This window comes from Nomascus leucogenys, chromosome X (genome assembly GCF_006542625.1).
Source record: "Nomascus leucogenys isolate Asia chromosome X, Asia_NLE_v1, whole genome shotgun sequence".
In the NCBI taxonomy this organism is placed as follows: Eukaryota; Metazoa; Chordata; class Mammalia; order Primates; family Hylobatidae; genus Nomascus; species Nomascus leucogenys.
The window spans coordinates 93,558,413-93,577,820 of NC_044406.1; the positions used below are offsets into that span (position 1 = coordinate 93,558,413).

The 19,408-nt window shown below is 38.2% G+C and overlaps 1 protein-coding gene across 1 annotated transcript in view; it reads left to right on the forward strand.

Moving 5' to 3' along the window:
- The window catches only part of TBC1D8B (TBC1 domain family member 8B), a 70,527-nt gene extending 57,535 nt beyond the window's left edge, over positions 1 to 12,992 (forward strand). Inside the window, exons 15-21 of the mRNA XM_003262153.4 lie at positions 2,238 to 2,306; positions 2,471 to 2,711; positions 3,472 to 3,537; positions 5,063 to 5,146; positions 6,145 to 6,201; positions 7,380 to 7,477; positions 11,430 to 12,992. Coding sequence (XP_003262201.1) covers positions 2,238 to 2,306; positions 2,471 to 2,711; positions 3,472 to 3,537; positions 5,063 to 5,146; positions 6,145 to 6,201; positions 7,380 to 7,477; positions 11,430 to 11,825 — 1,011 coding nt within the window. The 3' untranslated portion in view covers positions 11,826 to 12,992. The remainder of the gene's footprint in view (positions 1 to 2,237; positions 2,307 to 2,470; positions 2,712 to 3,471; positions 3,538 to 5,062; positions 5,147 to 6,144; positions 6,202 to 7,379; positions 7,478 to 11,429) is intronic.
- Positions 12,993 to 19,408: the final 6,416 nt, after the last annotated feature.

The window sequence follows — 19,408 nt, forward strand, 5'->3', positions numbered from 1 at the left end:
CAGGGAGATGGCCCATTCACCAAGTCCACCCCTGGGCCTTGGAGGAACCCCCTCTGATTACTGGCTTCATGCCCGCATTTCTTTTGTTGGGTGCTCTGGTCCACAGGGCTCCCTCAGTTAGGAGCCACAGTTGGAAAACAGGTCTTACCCTTACTGGGTCGGCCCTGTGGAGGGAGGCACACACCACCCGTCTATCAACCTGCGAACCTGGGTGTCTCATCTCTCAGTGATGCTTGGGCACCACCTAAGCCAGGAAGTCCCGCCCAGCTAGGAGCTGCAGGGGTGAGTAGTGTCACCTAATCTGCTGTCCAAGTGCATCCTGAGGGTACCAGGGGTTGCAACTGCCAGCAGAGTTTAGGCAGAAGCTGGACCACTGGACTGGAAGCTCTAACAGGCATTGCCCACCTGGCTACCAGTGGCGGAGTGTGGTGGGGTCACCTGTCCTGCCTGTTGGGTGTTTCCAGTGACAACAGGATGTTGCAGCAACTGGCTGAGTTCAGGCAGAAGCGGGACATCTGGGCTGGAAGCTCCAGCAGGTGTTGCTCGCCTGGCTACCAGTGACAGGAGTGGGTGGGGTCGTCTGCCGTGCCGTGTAGGTGTTTCATGGGACAACAGGAGGCTGCAGCCTCTGGCTGATTTCAGGCAGAAGCGGGAGTGCTGGGCTGGAAGCTGGCACCAAGCCTTGTCTGGTGAGGAGGGTGGACCAATCCTACTGCTCCCAGGCACCGTGACTGTGGCCTCTACTGAGGCTGTGGCGCTGGTGTTGGTCTGTTCTGGGATCCGAGGCTTGTAGAGGTCTCCTTGGACTTAAGAGTTGCCTCCGCAAACCGTCTGGGTGGCTCTCTATCTCAGTTTAGAGGTGAGGTGGGAGGATGAGAGAGGCGAGTAGGGGGTTAGGGCAGGGGAATTCTCCCACTTCCAGCCTTACACAGATCCCCATGGAGAGTGTGAATTACCCTCTCCCGTATTGGGGAGCTTCTCCTGACTCCACATTGATGCCAGATAGGCTGCTGCCCAGCTTCACTCCTCTCTGCTGTCTGTGTTCTCATGCTGCTTTGATGGTTCCCAGTGTGGTTTCTTAGATGATCGGCTTTTAGGGTCAGTTTTCACTAAACTCTTTGTTTCCCCTCCATAAGAGAGCAGCACCCATGATCTGCTTCTAGTTTGCCATATTGGCCCCTCCCGTGCTGGGCACCTTTTTTGGAGGGGGGCGGGGGGGACAGTCTCACTCTGTTGCCCAGCCTGGAATATAGTGGCATGATCTTGGCTCACTGCAACCTCTGCCTCCCGGGTTCAAGTGATTCTTGTGCCTCAGTCTCCCGAGTAGCTGCGATTATAGGCATACGACACCACACCTGGCTAATTTTTGTATTTTTAGTAGAGACAGGGTTTCACCAAGTTGGCCAGGCTGGTCTTGAACTCCTGGCCTCAAGTGATCTGCCTGCCTTGGCCTCCCAAGTGCTGGGATTACAGGCATGAGCCACCATGCCTCTGCTGGGCACTTTAAATGACCTCTGTATCCATGCTTAAATTATCCACTTCTCAGTGATTGTCATTTGTGATTTCTTTCATCTCACTTGCCAGAAATTTGTCTATCTTATTGATTTTTTCAGTAAACCAGCTCTTAATTTTATTTACTGAGTCTACTGTTTTTTTTAATTTTCCCTATTTCATCAATTCTAGCTTTTTTCTTTACCTTTGCTTTCAAATTTCTTAGATACCATAATGATTGTACCATTAGTCCTTCTTCTTCATGGAATAGGATAAAAGTACGTATTTTCTAAGCTTATTACTTCTTGGATTATGTTTTTTGGCATAGAGAGGGAATGTACATCTCCCAATGCCTTTGAAGTATTTAATGGCAACCTCACATGATGACTAGATATGCTGCTTATGTGGCAAGAGAGGAATATATGGAATAAGACTTAGAATACTGTTACTTATATTTATAGACATTAAGTGGCTGTTCTTTGGCAGTGATTTCTGAGTATGAAGAGATGAATATCAAAGTACATATTACAGTAGAATTGAACTAGTCTACTACTACTTTTTAAAAAGGATAAAATAGATAATAACTTTATAATATAATAACTTATGATAACTTTTTATTATTCATTTAAGAAGTTAAAAGACAAATATTTTCTTCTAGCAGAGAGAGACTCTAAGTAAATTCAAAGAGAATTTCTTTACTGCAATGTTAAACTCTGTGTACTAAATTGCTTTTAATCTTTTTAAAGTTGCGTGTTGTATCACAAGATGTGAAATTGAGCCTTCATGAATTGGATGAACTTTATGTCATCTTTAAGGTACTGTTGTTCTTCTTTAAATGAAAAATTATCCTTTTTTTAGCAGAATTGTATCACAGCCATTCTAATTATTTTTATCTTTATTTTAGCAGACATGATTTTTTAAATCTTCCAAAATTACTTTTTCTAATTAGTAACTTTCCTTTTTTATTTATTTTTAATAGAAAGAGCTGTTTTTATCTTGTTATTGGTGTTTGGGTTGTCCAGTATTGAAGCATCATGACCCCAGTCTGCCATATTTGGAACAGTATCAGATTGACTGCCAGCAGTTCAGAGCGTTGTATCACTTGTTGAGTCCCTGGGCTCATTCTGCAAATAGAGACTCACTAGCTTTATGGACATTCAGATTGTTGGATGAAAACTCTGATTGCCTTATAAACTTCAAAGAATTCTCCTCTGCAATTGGTAAGATGATTTTTTTAAGCAAGAAAAAAGGTGCTCCTAGAAATACTTAGTACTGCATATTATTGCCAATTTAGTCAGATTATATCACCACGGGTTACAGTGTGTTTAGCTTTAGTAATAAATGGACCCTTTTCTGCATTTGTTGCTAAATCTAAGTATTTTGATATTATATTCCCCAACCCTTTCAGAAAAGCAAGCTGTTAGATGTGAGTGTTTTAAGGGTTAACATAAGGAAGATAACGTCCCATTTTCCCACACTCAGATGCATGGGTACTACTGAAGGACTTCCCCACCCCACCAACCTCCCCGTAAAAATTCAACCACATAGCCTAGAAGAGTGGTAGATAAATACCCAGCAAACATGTTGTACCTACAGATAGTCAAGATGTTGCACCTGTATATATTGTTCCTTTGCTTTACCAGATACCCCAGCATGCTTTCTTATCAGGGATCGCCCCTTGAAGAACAGTTCTCTCCTGCACAGGCCTCATTCAAAAGAAAAGAGAAATCTGAGATTGGGGGAAAGGACCTAGGAAAGAGAGCATTTTACTTTTTTGATAAAGAGTATTTTGCTTATACAGTTATATACTTGAAGGAGAGCATCTGACTGACTAGGTGGTTATTTAATTGTTAGCTTAAGTAACAAGTTTCTAAATCCTAATTTTTGACTAATATCTATATCTTAATTAATCTTTGTTGCTGAAATTGATTGAATGTTCTTTAGATACATGATTATTTACAATTGAATTTTATTGAACAGACATAATGTACAATGGAAGTTTTACTGAGAAGCTTAAGCTGCTTTTTAAGCTACATATTCCTCCAGGTAAGAGTTTACCAGTCTTTAATGATGTACAGCAGGAATTTATTCCATTTTAGCAAGTATAATTACAGATTTTTTTAACCACTAAACTAATTTTCAACATGATATAAGATCGTTGCTTCATTGTGGCCCTCAAATTATATTATGACTACTTTTGCTGATATAGATACAGTGATCTTCTATGGAAGAGATTCTGTGTAACATAGGGCCTACAAGTTTCCTTCCTGTTAGTAGTCAATTTAATGATAAGTAGTTTGTATATAAGAATTACGTATCATTTGATTGTTGGTATAATGTTGAATTGTTGTTGTTGTCATTAGAGTGGAAATTAACTTTAGACAAACTGCTAAACTTGTGAAATACTACAAATTATTCAGAAAAATGGGACAAGGCAGCAGGGATATTAAATATTTTAAAAAGAAAGCACAATAAACGCTATCATTTATTAAGCAGTTGCTCTGTCAAGATATTAACTTTACATGCATTTTTTAAATTCAATTCTCACAATATCCCTGATAGGTGGTATTATCCTTCCAATTTTGATGATAAGGAAACTGAGAGCTGGAAAGATAAAAATTTGCCAAAGATCACATCGCTAATAAATTGCATAGCAAACTGAAGTCTGACTCCAAAGCTCACATTTCTTTATATTCTTCCGTACTACCTCAAAATTACAACACCATTCAGTTTACTTGTTTTTCCCACTGACCTGAAGAGGATGCCTGGCCAAGGCCTGATCCCTACTTTGTGAAAACAGTCTTAGGCTTTAAACTGAAGGAGCATTGCAAAAGGTACCTTTTAGCCGAGATTGGGTAATTTACAAAAACAAACAGCACCTCATAATTTGTTTAAAGCTACACCTGGGATCCCTTTTCAGCTTTTCTCAGGATAGCCAGGAAACATTCTTTACCAGACCAACAAGGTAAAGGCCATCTTTAACCCTTCACACGCTCAAATCAGAAACACAGCATTAAAACCAAAAGACAAATCACCTAAAAATTTAATTATAAAAGGAGTTTCCATTGTCAAATCAGGCTACTGTTAGAATGTTTAATATTGCCATCAACTATGCTTTTAACAGAGGGATAAAAAATAGGAAAAACATTATGTACCTGTTAAAGCACAAGTAGGAAGTAAACCAAAGCACCCAACTTTCTGTTTTCCTTATTATTGAGGATGTTTTTTAAATGGCTGAGGTCACATTTTCAGAGATTTCTAAATGCCAGATTTAAACAATTTCAACTTTTAATAGCTCTTGGAAAGTCATTAAAACAAGTAGGAAAAATAATAGAACTCAAAATGATCAACTACTTCTTGTATTTACTATATTTTATATATATTACATATATTACAGTATAATTACTATATATTACAGTAGAGTAGAACCACTTCTGTATTTCTTCACTTACATCTTTCTTATACAGAAACTCTTTAACACCCAGTTCCCACACTTACCTGACCCATTATGAACCTCATCTCTGCCCCTGGTTGTTAATAAATGTAATTTGGGTTATTTATATGTTTTCAGCTTATACTGAAGTGAAATCTAAGGATGCTTCAAAAGGAGATGAACTTTCCAAGGAAGAATTACTTTATTTCAGTCAGCTCCACGGTAAATACCTGTTTAAAATTTTAACTGTTTTGATGATTAGTCACCCATAAAGATCTTGCTGACTTAGATATACTTTACCCAGCTAAAATTGGGCTTCATTTTACCTTATACTTCTTTTGTATTACCACAGCACTTAGCATGGTCCATAAATGTTTGACCGGTTAACCAAATTGCATTTTGGTGCTTTGATTTGTGGAATTTCTTGCTTATTGGAGACTCAATAAAGTATTTTGTTTCTACTTACGTTGCAGAAATTTCTAAAATGTATTAGACCATTTTCATGCCTTGATAAAATACAATAGAATCTTTGATGATTAAAGGCCATAGCTATTTTTCAAACAGTGAATACTTATTATAAATCACTGTAGGAGACAGGGATGAGTCTGTCTCCAAGACAAAATTTAAAGTGATATGAGTTTATTTTTGTGTCCTTTATTTTCATAAATATTCAATGTCCTATAGAGGGATGAACCCTGATTAATGTATATTTGTGGTTATTATATGTTAAAGTGTTTGAACATTAAGTTTGAAGGGACCTTACAAATCATCTAGTCAAGTCTCTTCCTTTTATAGATAAAGGAACTAAGGCCCAGAGAGAAGTGACTTGTGCAAGGTTTCACAGTGAGTTATTGCCACAGTCAGGGCTTTGTAGCACACTCTTCTGACGTCCAGTATGTGCTTTTTTCCCCCTGATAATAAAAGTAATATAACTTTCTTTAAAGAAAGTCACAAAGAAGAAAATACCACCCAGAAGTAAATACTTAATATTTGGTATGCTTCCTTCTAAGATTTTTTAAAATACGGATTTTTCCCCCAATGTTCTTTTTACTGTGAAAGTTTTGGAATATTTTGTCTTCTGATGATAGGTCAAGTCAGCTAAAATTTGTTTGCAGAATTGAATAAAGTAATGTGCTTTTACGTCTATATGAAACGTTATTTTGCTTTCAAAGAGTATTTGTTAAACATCTTACAGAATGCAATTACATCTTTTCTTCTAGTTTCCAAGCCTGCAAATGAGAAGGAAGCAGAATCAGCAAAACACAGCCCTGAAAAAGGTACTATGATCTAGAAGTTATCATTTAATTTATTTAGTTATTTTTTATATAAATAAGGATAGCTACAAAGGGGGAAAAGGTGGATTCCTTTTAAAGGCTATTGATGTCTCAGAAATTATAGAAAATATGATAGTAAATGACCCATATTCATTTAATTTTATTATTTTTAAAAGATTTATTTTTAATTACAAAAGTAATAGATAATTCTTGGAAAAGAAATTCAGACAGTACATAAGTCCTTTTGCCTTCACTCAACCCTACCCAAAAACATTTTTGTCTATATCCTTTTCAGATCTATTTCTATGTATACACAATGTATGCAGACATCTCTCTTTTTTAAGAAAATATTCCATAAGTACTGTTTTATAATTTCCTTTTTTGATTTTGCAATATATCATGGACATCTTTTAATGTCAGTACATTTGTATATTAAACTCTTTGAATGAATAAGTAGTGTTTCAAATTTTTGAAAAAGAGCTACTACAGACCACTTTATTTTGTTTGTTTTGAGATGGAGTCTTGCTCTGTCGCCCAGGCTGGAGTGCAGTGTCATGATCTCAGCTCACTGCAACCTCCGCCTCCCGGATTCAAGCCATTCTCCTGCCTCAGCATCCCGAGTAGCTGGGACTACAGGCGCCCGCCACCACACCCGGCTAATTTTCATATTTTTAGTAGAGACAGGGTTTCACCATGTTGGCCAGGCTGGTCTCGAACTCCTGGCCTCAGGTGATCTGCCCACCTCGGCCTCCCAAAGCGCTGGGATTACAAGTGTGAGCCACCACACCCAGCCCACTTTGGAACAATATATGCATATTAAGAACATAATATAGAAGCTGTTTTAAACTTAATAGTATACATGAGAATGACTACATAAAATTTGCATTATTAAGTCAGGGTGTATTGTTTTAATCTAAATATGTCCTTTCTCCCTCTCTCACCACATATTCCCTAGTTCCCAACCTTCCTAAAGTAAATGTTTTAGTCTAAACAGAAATGGGAAAAGTATTCTGAGAGCCAATGGGTGAAATGAAAGGTAATTTCAGATCATTTCCTGGATTTAAAAAAAAATGGAATCTTATATCTCAGTGAAATACCTTTTAATCATAATTATTATTTTTGAAATTTGGGAAAGTATAGTGGGCTGTTCCTTATGAAATGGTTTTACTCCCTTTCTTCAGGCAAAGGGAAAATTGATATTCAAGCATATCTAAGTCAATGGCAAGATGAGCTTTTCAAAAAAGAAGAAAACATTAAGGATTTACCAAGAATGAATCAGGTATAGCATTTTTAAAAAGAAAATTCTAAATTCTTGCTTTTTTGTATGGATGTGGGTGTAAACTCTAAAATAGCTAACATGCTATTCCCAAAATAGTTAAATAATCTATGTATTATCTCTAAGTTTCAGATGAGCATGGAAGAGTGGGAAGAAATTTTTTAGTGATTTTTTTATTTTTAACACTAAAATATGTCCAGTGTTTCAGAGAATTCTTCTGCTGTGACATGTACCTATAGAAAAAAAAAAGTAAGTGTAGTATATTTCCAACTTTATTGGAAATGTTCATTTATTCAGTAAACATTTGTTTACTGTATACCAGATACCAAACCCAATGCTAGGTACTGGGAATGATAAATTACTGAGATGGGTCACACCCTGGTTCCTACTGATCTTATATCTGAACATAATTTTAAGTTCATCTCTTTCTTATACACTGCCTAATCAAAATATGTTCTTCTTCTTTTAATTAAAATCTGGTTAGTACAGCTACTGAGGATCCCGAGAACTTTACCAAATGAAAACTATCAAATAACTTCATATTTTTCAGTGGACTATATCATTTGACAATTGAATAAGTAGTTTCTAAAATGAGTCTGTATGATATATTTATTCTAGAATTACTATAAATGAACAGTACTATTGTTTAGGGAAAAATTCTCTCAAACTGCCTTTTTTCCTCTACTCTCACACCACAACAATAACAATCATCAACATAGAAGAAAATGTCTGTGGCCAAATGTGTGGGGGTTTTCCCCGCCACCAAGCAGCAGATACCAGCTGAGTGTCCTCCAATTAAATTCCAACACTATCTACCTAGAAATAGTATGAGATCCCACAGGTTGAGTGTTCAGTCCCCAAGACTGCTCCCTCCTTTCCCCCAGTAACAAGTCTGAGCCTCCTGAACTTCTGGCTGACCAACTTCAAGTTGGGGTTCCCACTATCCCTTCTTTGAGTTCGATTAATTTGCTACAGAGAGACTTACAGAACTCAGAGAAATAGTTATATTTACTGGTTTACTAAGAAGGATATTTTAAAGAATACAAATAAACAGCCAGAAGAAGAGATACATAGGGCGAGGTCTGGAAGGGTCCCAAGCACAGGAGCTTCTGTCCCCATGGAGTTGGAGTGCACCACCCTCCCGGCATGCGGATAAGTTCTTCTTTACCTTCCTCCTGTCAGCCTCCATGCATTCAGCTATCAGAAGCTCCCTGAACCCAGTTATCTTGGGTTTTTATGGAAGCTTCATGATGTCAGCATTCCTTCCCCCAAGGGACTGAGGTAGGACCCCTTCTAGGGAGGGTTTTAAGACCAACTATCAGAAAGCTACTCTGGAGGATGAGGCAGGAGAATCACTTGAACTTGGGAGGTGGTGGTTGCAGTGAGCCGAGATTGCACCACTGCACTCCAGCCTGGGCGAGCTGAGATTTCACATTTGCACTCCAGCCTGGGCGAGCTGAGATTTCACCACTGCACTCCAGCCTGGGTGACAAGAGCAAAACTCTGTCAAAAAGAAAGAAGGAAGGGGAGGGGAGGGGAGGGGGAGGAGGAAGGAAGGGGAAGGGGAGGGAAAGGGGAGAGAAGGGAAGGGAAGGGGGAGGGAGGGAGCGAGCAAGGAAGGGAGGAAGGAAAGGGGAAGGGAGGGAGGAAGGAAGAAAGGAAAGGGAAGGGGAGGGGAGGGGAAGGGAAGGGAAGGGAAGAGAAGAGAAGGGAAGGGAAGGGAAAGGAAAGAAAAGGAGGAAGGAAAGAAGGAAGGAAGAAAGGAAGGTTGGAAGAAGATTAGAGTGGGGAGAAGATTCTGTTTTCTGAGGCCTGCCCCTGTGGCCTAATACACCCAACATTATAAGAAAAGACTGTAACAAAGGACTATGGGAGTTGTGAACTAGGAACCCAGAAAAATATAAAATATTTTATATATATATATATATATATATATATATATATTTGAAATACAGGAACACTAGAACTGTAGATTAATGAAGAAAGAAAAATGTTTGTTATAACATATTATCATGAAGTATATCTTTTGTATTTGCTTTTTGTTTACAGATAAACTTTTCTGGTAGGATGATTGACTTGTAGAATTCTTATGTTGGGATTGTTTTGTAAATTGACAGGTATCTTCTAGGAATATCTATGGATATCAAGGTGCAATTAGCAGGCAAACCAGTTTATCTATCAACTTAGGCCCTACTTCAGCCTTTAAAGAGAAACATGTCCAGATGTGTTCCTTGGACTGGGCACGGTGGCTTATGTTTGCAATCCCAGCACTTTTAGATGCCAAGGTGGAAGGTTTGCTTGAGTCCAGGAGGGCGAGGTTGCAGTCAGCTGTGGTCGTGCTACTGCACTACAGTCTGGGTGACAGAGAAAGACTCTGTCTCAAAAAGAAAAAAAAAATGTGTTCCTTGGAGTCACCTTACACTACTAGATAGTCCCAAAACTCATTCTTCCTTAAATTTAAGTCATTGTGGCTGAGATACCCACACCAGCCATTTCAGATTAAGTGGAACTCATTTTTAACTGTTAGGATTGGTTAATGAATGAATGATTTATGTGTAGGGAAATATGGTGTAACCATAATAGGTCCTTTACCTGATGTACACAGCAAGTCAGTACACTGAGACATCAGGTTGCAGCAGAGAAAGAGGTTTGATTGTAGGGCTGCTGAATAAGATAGGAGGAGGCCTCAAATCCCTCTCCTCGAGGAGTTTGAGACTAGGATGTTTAAGGGGCTTGGAGTGGGCCAAAGTATGGAGATCATTGGTCGAAGAATGCAGGGTGTAGTCATTGGGCAGGGAGATGAAGAAACTATTCTCATGCTGGTTTTGTTCTTCTGTTGGGGTCTTCAAACTCTTTTGCATCAGCTATTTTGCTGGAATTCAGGATTAAACATCTTAATTCTTAAACAAAAGCCTTATGATTCTAATGTCAGTGACTTTTCATTACATGGAAGCAGGTCGAAGTGCAGCCTAATTTATGCATAATTATAACTATATTTCTGTCCAGAATTCTTGTTCACCCTCTGAGAACAGCTTCAAAGGGACTTTGCCTAATTAGAAGTACCACCTGGCCAGGCGCAGTGGCTCATGCCTGTAATCTGAGTGCTTTGGGAGGCCAAAGTGGGAGAGGATCACTTGAGGCTAGGAGTTTGAGATCAGCCCAGGCAACATAGTAAGATCCTGTCTCTACAAAAAATGTGAAAATTAGCCAGGCATGGTGGCTTGTGCCTATAGTCCTAGCTACTTGGGAAGCTGAGGTGTGAGGATCACTTGAGCCCAGGAGTTGGAAGCTGCAGTGAGTTATGATTGCACCACTGTATTCAAGCCTGGACAACACAGCAAGACCTTGTCTAAGGAAAAAAATAATAGCACCTAACATTTAAGTAATGCTGGCAAGCAAACAGTCCAGGAATTAGTCTGGATAAAATGTACTATTAGGCAATAAGTGAGAGCACCTAAATGAAATTTTCTTCCATGGTTCATACTCATCTTTTTTTTAAGATGGAGTTTCTCTCTTGTTGCCCAGGCTGGAGTGCAATGGCACGATCTCGGCTCACTGCAACCTCCGCCTCCATGGTTCAGGCGATTCTCCTGCCTCATCAGCCTCCCAAGTAGCTGGGATTACAGGTGCCTGCCACCACGCCCAGCCAATTTTTTGTATTTTTAGTAGAGGTTTCACCATGTTGGCCAGGCTGGTCTCAAACTCCTGACCTCAGATGATCCACCCGCCTCGGCCTTCCAAAGTGCTGGGATTACAGGCATGTGCCACCGCGCCTGGCCCATACTCACCTTTCTAGAACCAATATTTATTTTGGGATTAATCACCAGTTCTTGTAACTTCTAGGGTGAAGCTTCTATGGTACAAATCCTATATAGGAGACTATTCACTTCTAAGTTCTCTTTATATTTGCTAAGTCTAATATTCAAACGTGATATTTTCAACTTGTGTCTTCTAGTCTCAGTTTATTCAGTTTTCAAAGACCCTCTATAACTTATTTCATGAAGACCCTGAAGAAGAATCATTATATCAAGCCATTGCTGTTGTAACCAGCCTTTTACTCAGGATGGAAGAAGTTGGAAGGAAACTACATAGCCCTACATCATCAGCCAAAGGATTCTCTGGTACTGTCTGTGGTTCTGGAGGACCCAGTGAGGAAAAAATAGGGAGCCACTTGGAGAAAGATCCTTGTTCCTTTAGGGAGGAACCTCAGTGGTCATTTGCATTTGAACAGATCCTTGCATCGCTGTTGAATGAACCAGCATTGGTGAGGTTTTTTGAGAAACCCATAGATGTAAAAGCCAAGCTGGAAAATGCAAAAATTTCTCAGTTAAGGTCTAGAACCAAGATGTAAATCCCTAGGAATTGCCTATCATAGACAAGTTTACCAACATTCCTGTAGCTGTCAGCTTGATTCCTGTGAGTAGGGCTCAGGGATTTATCTTGTTACCAATGTGTCTGAAGGCCAAAATATATATCCAGAAGCACAATGCATCATTCCTTTGTTGTTGATAATGGACTTTGTTAGCACTTTTTTAAAAAACAAACAAACAAAAACAAACAAACAAAAAAACAAGCAAACCACATTTGTTATCTCAAATTTTGATGATATTCTCAAATACAAATATACTTTTTTATATTTCACAATATATGTGATATCAGGGGAATATGCTAAATGTTACCACCGGAGGGCACAAGCATATCACTTTTAGTAAGGAAATTACTAGTAAGGAAATTACTAGCTTGTGTTGCTATTTACATACGAATTACTGATTATTTTGAAAAGACGGTGTTATGCTTGGGTGTTAGTGAGGCTGATAGTCATGTCAATCGATAAACCCTACTTTCCAAATTATCTAAAAGATTACCATTTGGGGCCCTTGTTTTCAAGTTATCTAACTGAAATATTATTAATTTTTTAAAGTTAATCTCATTCAGTCTTCTAGTAATAAATGCTTTTTTAAGTACCTTCTATAGTCTTCCTACCTGAGGGGTTCAGAGGCTGCTGACTCACACTGCTAACTCTGTTACGGATAAAAGCAAATCAATAACTGTAAATTCTGGGCGGATATAAAGAAAAAAACAATATTGGATTTGGATCTAAGCTGGGTAAAATCAGCCTTCTGAGAAGGGCTAAGAAACAGTTCAATTAACTGTATAGGTCTTTCATTAGACCAAGAAATCACTAGAAATTCTGGGCACTGCCGTTTGTGGCATTTGTCTCAGAGTAGCTTATGACTGCTTTGGTTCTAGCTTTAGATTTTGGATTTTCACCAGTCATGTTTTAATTTACATTAGATAGTAAAGAATGGCTACACTAAGACTGAATTATCTTATTAGTCTGGCAAGCACATAAAGTATACTTGTATGTAATGATTGCCAAGGTAATAGAATTGCTGACATCTGTCTGAAAAGTTTTGACTATCCAATTTAGATGTGTAATTTCTATATACTTTATGCTGTTTTTATTTCAATCATTACAGACAGTCTATTTAGAGATCATGGGCTTTGTTAGCACTTTAAAAATAAATAAACCACACTTGTCCACTGTCCTGTGCTATTCCTACCAACGACAATTTATTAATCAATTGACTTAAAAAATTGGGGGAGAAATCATTCATTGGAGCTTCTTTCTTTACAAAAGACTTTGGTTATAAGCCCTTTGACTTTTCTAGATGTGAAACCATGAAAGGGCGGACCTCCTTCAGAGTGACTCAAGAGGTCTCCCTTTCTTGGAGGGAGTTGGTACAGTCAGCCTTTGGAAAGAATCCAGTGTGAACAAAGCTTAACACATGGGGCTTCATCGCCCATAGAATATGTTATTTTCAAAGAAGTTCAAGAATTTTCAAGTTGAGCCTTTGAAAATCCCATAAATTGGTTTTAGCTAAACACTTACTAGTAGTGTCTTTAAATTATTTAATCAGGCTTGTCTTTTCAAGGAAATTACCACTTAAAGAGATAGTTGGTAAATAAACATCTATACCTTTTCTCAGAAATGATTTGCTGAACTATGTCCATATTTTAGAGCTTAGTTAATAGTTTAAATGGAACTATTATACATCTGCTATTATGCAATGATTGTTAAATTATACTGAAGTAGCTCTAGAAAGACACACGTATACAAGGCACTATTGTGCACACTTTGCTGAATATTTTGTCAGTTGTATTTACAAAGAAAGGTGCTTTCTTAAGAGCATATATGTTATTAACATTTGATATGATTTTAAAGTCAGAATAGTACAAATTACTGAGTATTATATTTTAGCCTAGATTAATTAAAATTGAATACTGAAAGATTTTTTGAGTTGCAAAAAGTTTATAAATGCAAAGCAAAAAGAAAACATTTATTTTCTGAGTCTGCAGGAGAAACAAACTAAACATTATAGTTTTATAGCTGCTATCTTGTTAACCAAACAGGTTGTTCATAATATTAAAAATCTTATGTAGTTGTGTTAAACTGAACCAATTCATTATACCTTATGCATTAAATTAAATATGTTATAAGGTGGCTTTACTTGTCTTTATAAAAATAAATACATCTACTAAACATGAAAAATGTTTTACTTAAAAAGATTAATATTATTTATTATTATGTCTTTTTTTCCTTTTTCTTTTCTTTTCCTTCTTTTTCTTTTTTTTTTTTATTGAAACAGGTCTCAATCTGTCACCCAGACAGACAGGTCTCATTCTGTCACCCAGATTGGAGTGCATTACAGCCTTGATCTCCCAGGCTCATGCAATCCTCATGTCAGCCTCCCAAGTAGCTGAGACCACAGATACACACCACCATGCCTGGCTAATTTATTTATTTATTCATTCATTCATTTATTTATTTATTGGTAGAGATGTGGTCTCCCTATGTAGCCCAGGCTGTTCTCAAATTCCTAGGCTCAAGCAATCCTTCCGCCCCAGCCTCCCAAAGTGTGGATTACAGGTATGAGTCACCATGTTCAGGCTTTTTTTTTCTTTTTCTAAAATTCAGTTCACACAGAACTATGATGTATTTTTACTTACACTTCACTCGGATATCACTTGAGGACTTCCCTCTTGTATCAGAATTCAATTGCAGAGAGCTAATTCACTCTAGTTAGTTTAATCAGGAAAGGATTTATTACTGGATATCAAGTGGCTTACATAATTATCAGGAGGATGGACTAAATTGAGCTTTTAAGAACAACTTAAAAAGACACACCACTATCAGGCCACCAAGGGAATTGTTAACTCTTCAGTGATAAGGACACTGCTACTTCCTACTGCTGTCATAAAAAGCCATCACTACTGCTGCTACCTCAGGAACCATGCTTCAACTGCTGTGATTTACACTAGCAAAATAGAAGCCAGGCACCCTGCCTCTCATCACCCACAAACTGATGACTAAATTGCAATAGAACAGCCAAACATCTTCACAACTATGTTTACCAGCAGAAATGGCAGAAACATAGCCAACACCTCACTTCTGTCATTCAAATCTCACATGTGTGCATCTGATTGGCCTCTAATAAATCCAGAATCCTAGTTGCAGAGGAATCTGGGAAATTTACTTTTAGCTTTTTAGCCTCTACGGTATAGAAAGGCAAACTAAGAGGGTGGAAAGCAAATTGAACAGTGTGTTTGTTTTCTATTGTTGCATAACTAATTCCAGCACACGTTTATTATCTCACCACTTCAGTGGGTCAAGATTCTGGGCTCAACTTAGCTTGACCTTCTGCTTAGGATCTCACAAGGCTACAACCAAAGTGTCAGCCAGGATGGTTCTCATGTAAAGGATCATCTAAGGAATAATCCACTTCCAGGTTCACTCAGGCTGTTGGCAGAATTCATTTCCTTATGGTTTCCAGTCTGGGATGCCAGCTTCTTGCTGGTAGTCACTTGGCAGCCACCGTCAGCTTCTAGAGGCTTCAGTCAGTTGCTAACAGCTGCCCTCACCTTCTGAGGACAGTTCTTTGTCACATTGGCTTCCCCCAAAATGGCCACTTACTTTATCAAGCCAGCAAGAAAAGTCTCTAGAGCAAATCTGCTAGCAAGACAGTGTCTTATATAATGTAACATAATTACAGCCATGGCATCCCATCCCCTTCACCATGTTCTGTTGGTTAAAGGCAAATCACAGGTCATGCGCACACTCAAAGGGAGAAGAGTAACAACAGTGATGCATGTGACGCTGGGGCCCTGTAGCTTCGGATCCCTAAAGGCAAGGCAAATTATTCCAGTAACTACATTCATAGGCATATAATCATCAAAAGAAGCACATTTGTCCTATCTCACATTATGCTGCAGTTTCCATTTCTGTCATCAGAACTACATATTTCTCCCATCCCAGAAGCATCAAGCGATGTATTTCCTAGCTTCTAATTCTACTTGTCTTCCTTTTGCAGGTAATGCCATTTCTTTATGACTACCTTTAAGATCTTGATCTTTCAGTGTTCTACAGTTTCCTATGATTTATCCAGCCTATAAAAAATCCTGTTTGAGATAAATGATTAAATGTTGATAATTGACTATCATTTTCTAAGTCCTCTCTACCTTCGGCATAGTCCAAACAGGCAAGTTAAAGGAGGGTAGGATAGAAATCACCCCACCTCCCATACACACTCATGTTCTTCAAATCTTTGGTACACACTCATCTCTGTGATTTCCCTAGGGATGTGTTATTGACAGACCCAACTAATTCTACTTGGCCCTTTCTACCATAAAAAGTTCTTACTACACTGATCAGGGAGCAAATGTGGTATATCTGTCAGTTGCTGATTGTGGCTATTTCAAGTTATGCGTTCACGAACTGAGAAATAGCTATACGATATATTTGCAAATACACTAGATCCATTGTAGACGGATTCAAGATAAAACTGTATCTCTTGACTCCATAAGCCCTGCCTCTGGCCACTAGATGACCACTGTGTTCTAACCCCCTCTAATCTCTCCCAGGAATGAATGTGAACTCAAAGTCAGTGTCAAATAATCTCTGAAAGTCCAAGTCGTTTGCCCAGTGCAAATGCCCAGTGTAAATGGCCACAGGCTCCTCTTCCTAAAAGAAGATTTACAACACATGCTCATGGTATTGCAAAATCCTTCTTCACGGGTACCTGGTTTTCCTTCAGGAGCCTCTGAGTGTGTAAACTGACTCAGGTCTGCAAATTGGGTGAAAGACCTTAAATCTCCGTCATGATTACTCAAATTAGGTCTTTGTTCACCAGACTGGAAATATTTTGGCTATACAAATCAAGTAGGAATTAGTAGGCTACCATTTATTTTAATCTAAGAGACCTGAAGAAAAATTAGCCACTACCAAACATCTCTGCAAGTCAAAACATTTAGATGACTTCCCTGGCCATGCTGCTATCATACTCACCATGCTCACCCCATCTCTAGTCATTAAGTTCTCCCACTTGGTCTCTGCCATTCTAGGTTCCCATTATTCTCATTGGAATTAGCAAGTTCCTGACAATGGCAGCGTGAACTAAGAAATTAAGGAGACCTACAAATAATATTGTTAAAATGTTCATACTACCTAAAGTGATCTACAGATTCAATGCAATTTCTATGAAAAAAATGACACTCTTCCCAGAAATAGGAAAAAAATTCTTAAAGTTCATATGTAACCACAAAAGACCACGAATAGCCAAAGTAATCCTGAGCAAAAGGAACAAAGCTGAAGGTGTCATACTACCTGACTTCAAAGTATACTACAAAGCTATAGTAACCAAAACAGAATGTTACTGGCACAGAAACAGACACATAGACCAATAAAACAGAATAGAGAACACAGAAATAAATTCATGTATTTATAGCCAACTGATTTTCAACAAAGACACCAAGAACGTACATTGAGGAAAGGACAGTCTTCAATAAATGGTACTGGAAAAACTAGATAGCCATGTGCAGAAGATTGAAACTAGACCTCTATCTCTCACTATATACAAAAGCCGAGTCAAAATGGATTAAACACTTGAATATAAGCCCAGAAATGATAAAATGACTAGAGGAAAACATAAGGGAAATATTTCATGACATTGGTTTGGGCAAGGTTTTTTTTTTTTGATAAGACCTCAAAAGCACAGATGACAAAATTAAAAATAGACAAATGGGATTACATCAAATTAAAAAGCTTCTGCTTGGGAAAGGAAACAACAGAGTAAGGAGACAACCTACAGACTGGGAGAAAATATTTGCAAACTATGCATCTGACATGGAGTTAATAATCGAGAATATACAAGGAAGTCAAACAACTCAACAGCAAAAAGGAGGAACCCAAATGAAAAATGGGCAAACCACCTGAATAGACATTTTTCAGAAGAAGACATTGCCACCAGATATATGAAAAAGTGCTCACCGTTTTCATCAGGGAAATGCAAATCAAAACCACAATCAGATATCACCTCACCACAGTTAGAATGACTGCTATCAAAATGACAAAAAATAACAAATACTGGTGTGAATGTGGAGAAAGGGGAACACTTACACAGTGTTGGTGGGAATGTAAATTAATATAGCCATTACAGAGAACAGTGGGGAGGTTCCTCAATTAAAAATAGAACTACCATATGATCCAGCAATCCCTCTTCTAGGAATAGATCCGAAGGAAAGGAAATCAGTACATCTAATAGATAGCTGCACTCCGATGTTTGTTGCAGCACTATTTACATAACCAAGATATGGAATCAGCCTAAGTAATCATCAATGAATGAATGGATTTTTTTAATGTGGTGTATTTTCACAATAGAATACTATTCAGCCATAAAACAGAATGAAGTTTTGTCATTCATGGCAACATGGATGAACCTAGAAGACATTATGTTAAGTGAAATAAGCCAGACACAGAGAGACACATACTGCATGATCTCACTCATATGTGAAATCTAGAAAAAGTTGATCTCATAGAAGAAAGTAGAAACCATGGTTACCAGAAGGTTGGAAGGGTAGTGGGGAGGAAAGGATGGAGAGAGATGGGTTAGGGAGTACAAAGTTACAGTTAGGAAGAAGACATTCTGGTATTAGAATAGTAGGGTGACTATGATTAACAATATTGTATTATATATTTCAAAATAGCTGGGAGAGAAGATTTTGAATGTCCTCACCACAAAGAAATGATAAATATATTAGGTGATGGATATGCTAAAAACCCTGATTTGATCATTGCATAATGTATACATGTATTGAAACATCACATTTCACCCCATAAATATGTACAGTTATTATGTGTCAAAAATTAATTTTAAAAAAGAAGTTAAGGAGACAATTTCACCATAAATCATAGCCTACAAAAGACAGCCACTGTAGCATGTTTTAAGGATACTGAGACTCCTCTCATTAAGGTAATTTTCAATGCCTTGAGTAAGACAGCATCCTCTGGTCCCTGTTGGAAGAGGGACATGGTTAAAATGTAGGTGACTGAATCATATAAATGTACTCCAATGTTTCTATCTCCTTAAGTCTTTGGAGTACTTCCTCTTCATCATACCAAGGAATATCTGCCATATCAACTTCATTTAATATGGGCTAGTTTTGAGCCTTGGCTTCCTTCAATCAACTGATCAGAGCCACTTCCAATTAGGTAAGCTAGTAATTGAATTTAGACTCTCTGGTAAATGCAGATGTTGGTCTATTTGGCCTGATCAAAAATTATTTTTTCCTCCATAGTATACCATTCTAAGACACATTCCTACACATATTCTCCAGATTTCTGTCGTTATAAATTAGCAAAATTTTGCAATTCTTATCTCCTTCCAGGTCAGACTTCATATTTGTACTCTTGGAGCATATGCTTATCTGACTCTAGTTATAAGTCTGGAAGCAATGAGAGGGGGTAGGGGTGCTTTATGAAGAAAGTTGACATTCCCCTAAAAGTAAATTCAGAGTGTTCAAGGAAGGCAGGACCAGCCTTATCAAACTGGGGCTGCTCCTGCTGGCAAAGCACACTTGTTGGTAAACACTTAGAGT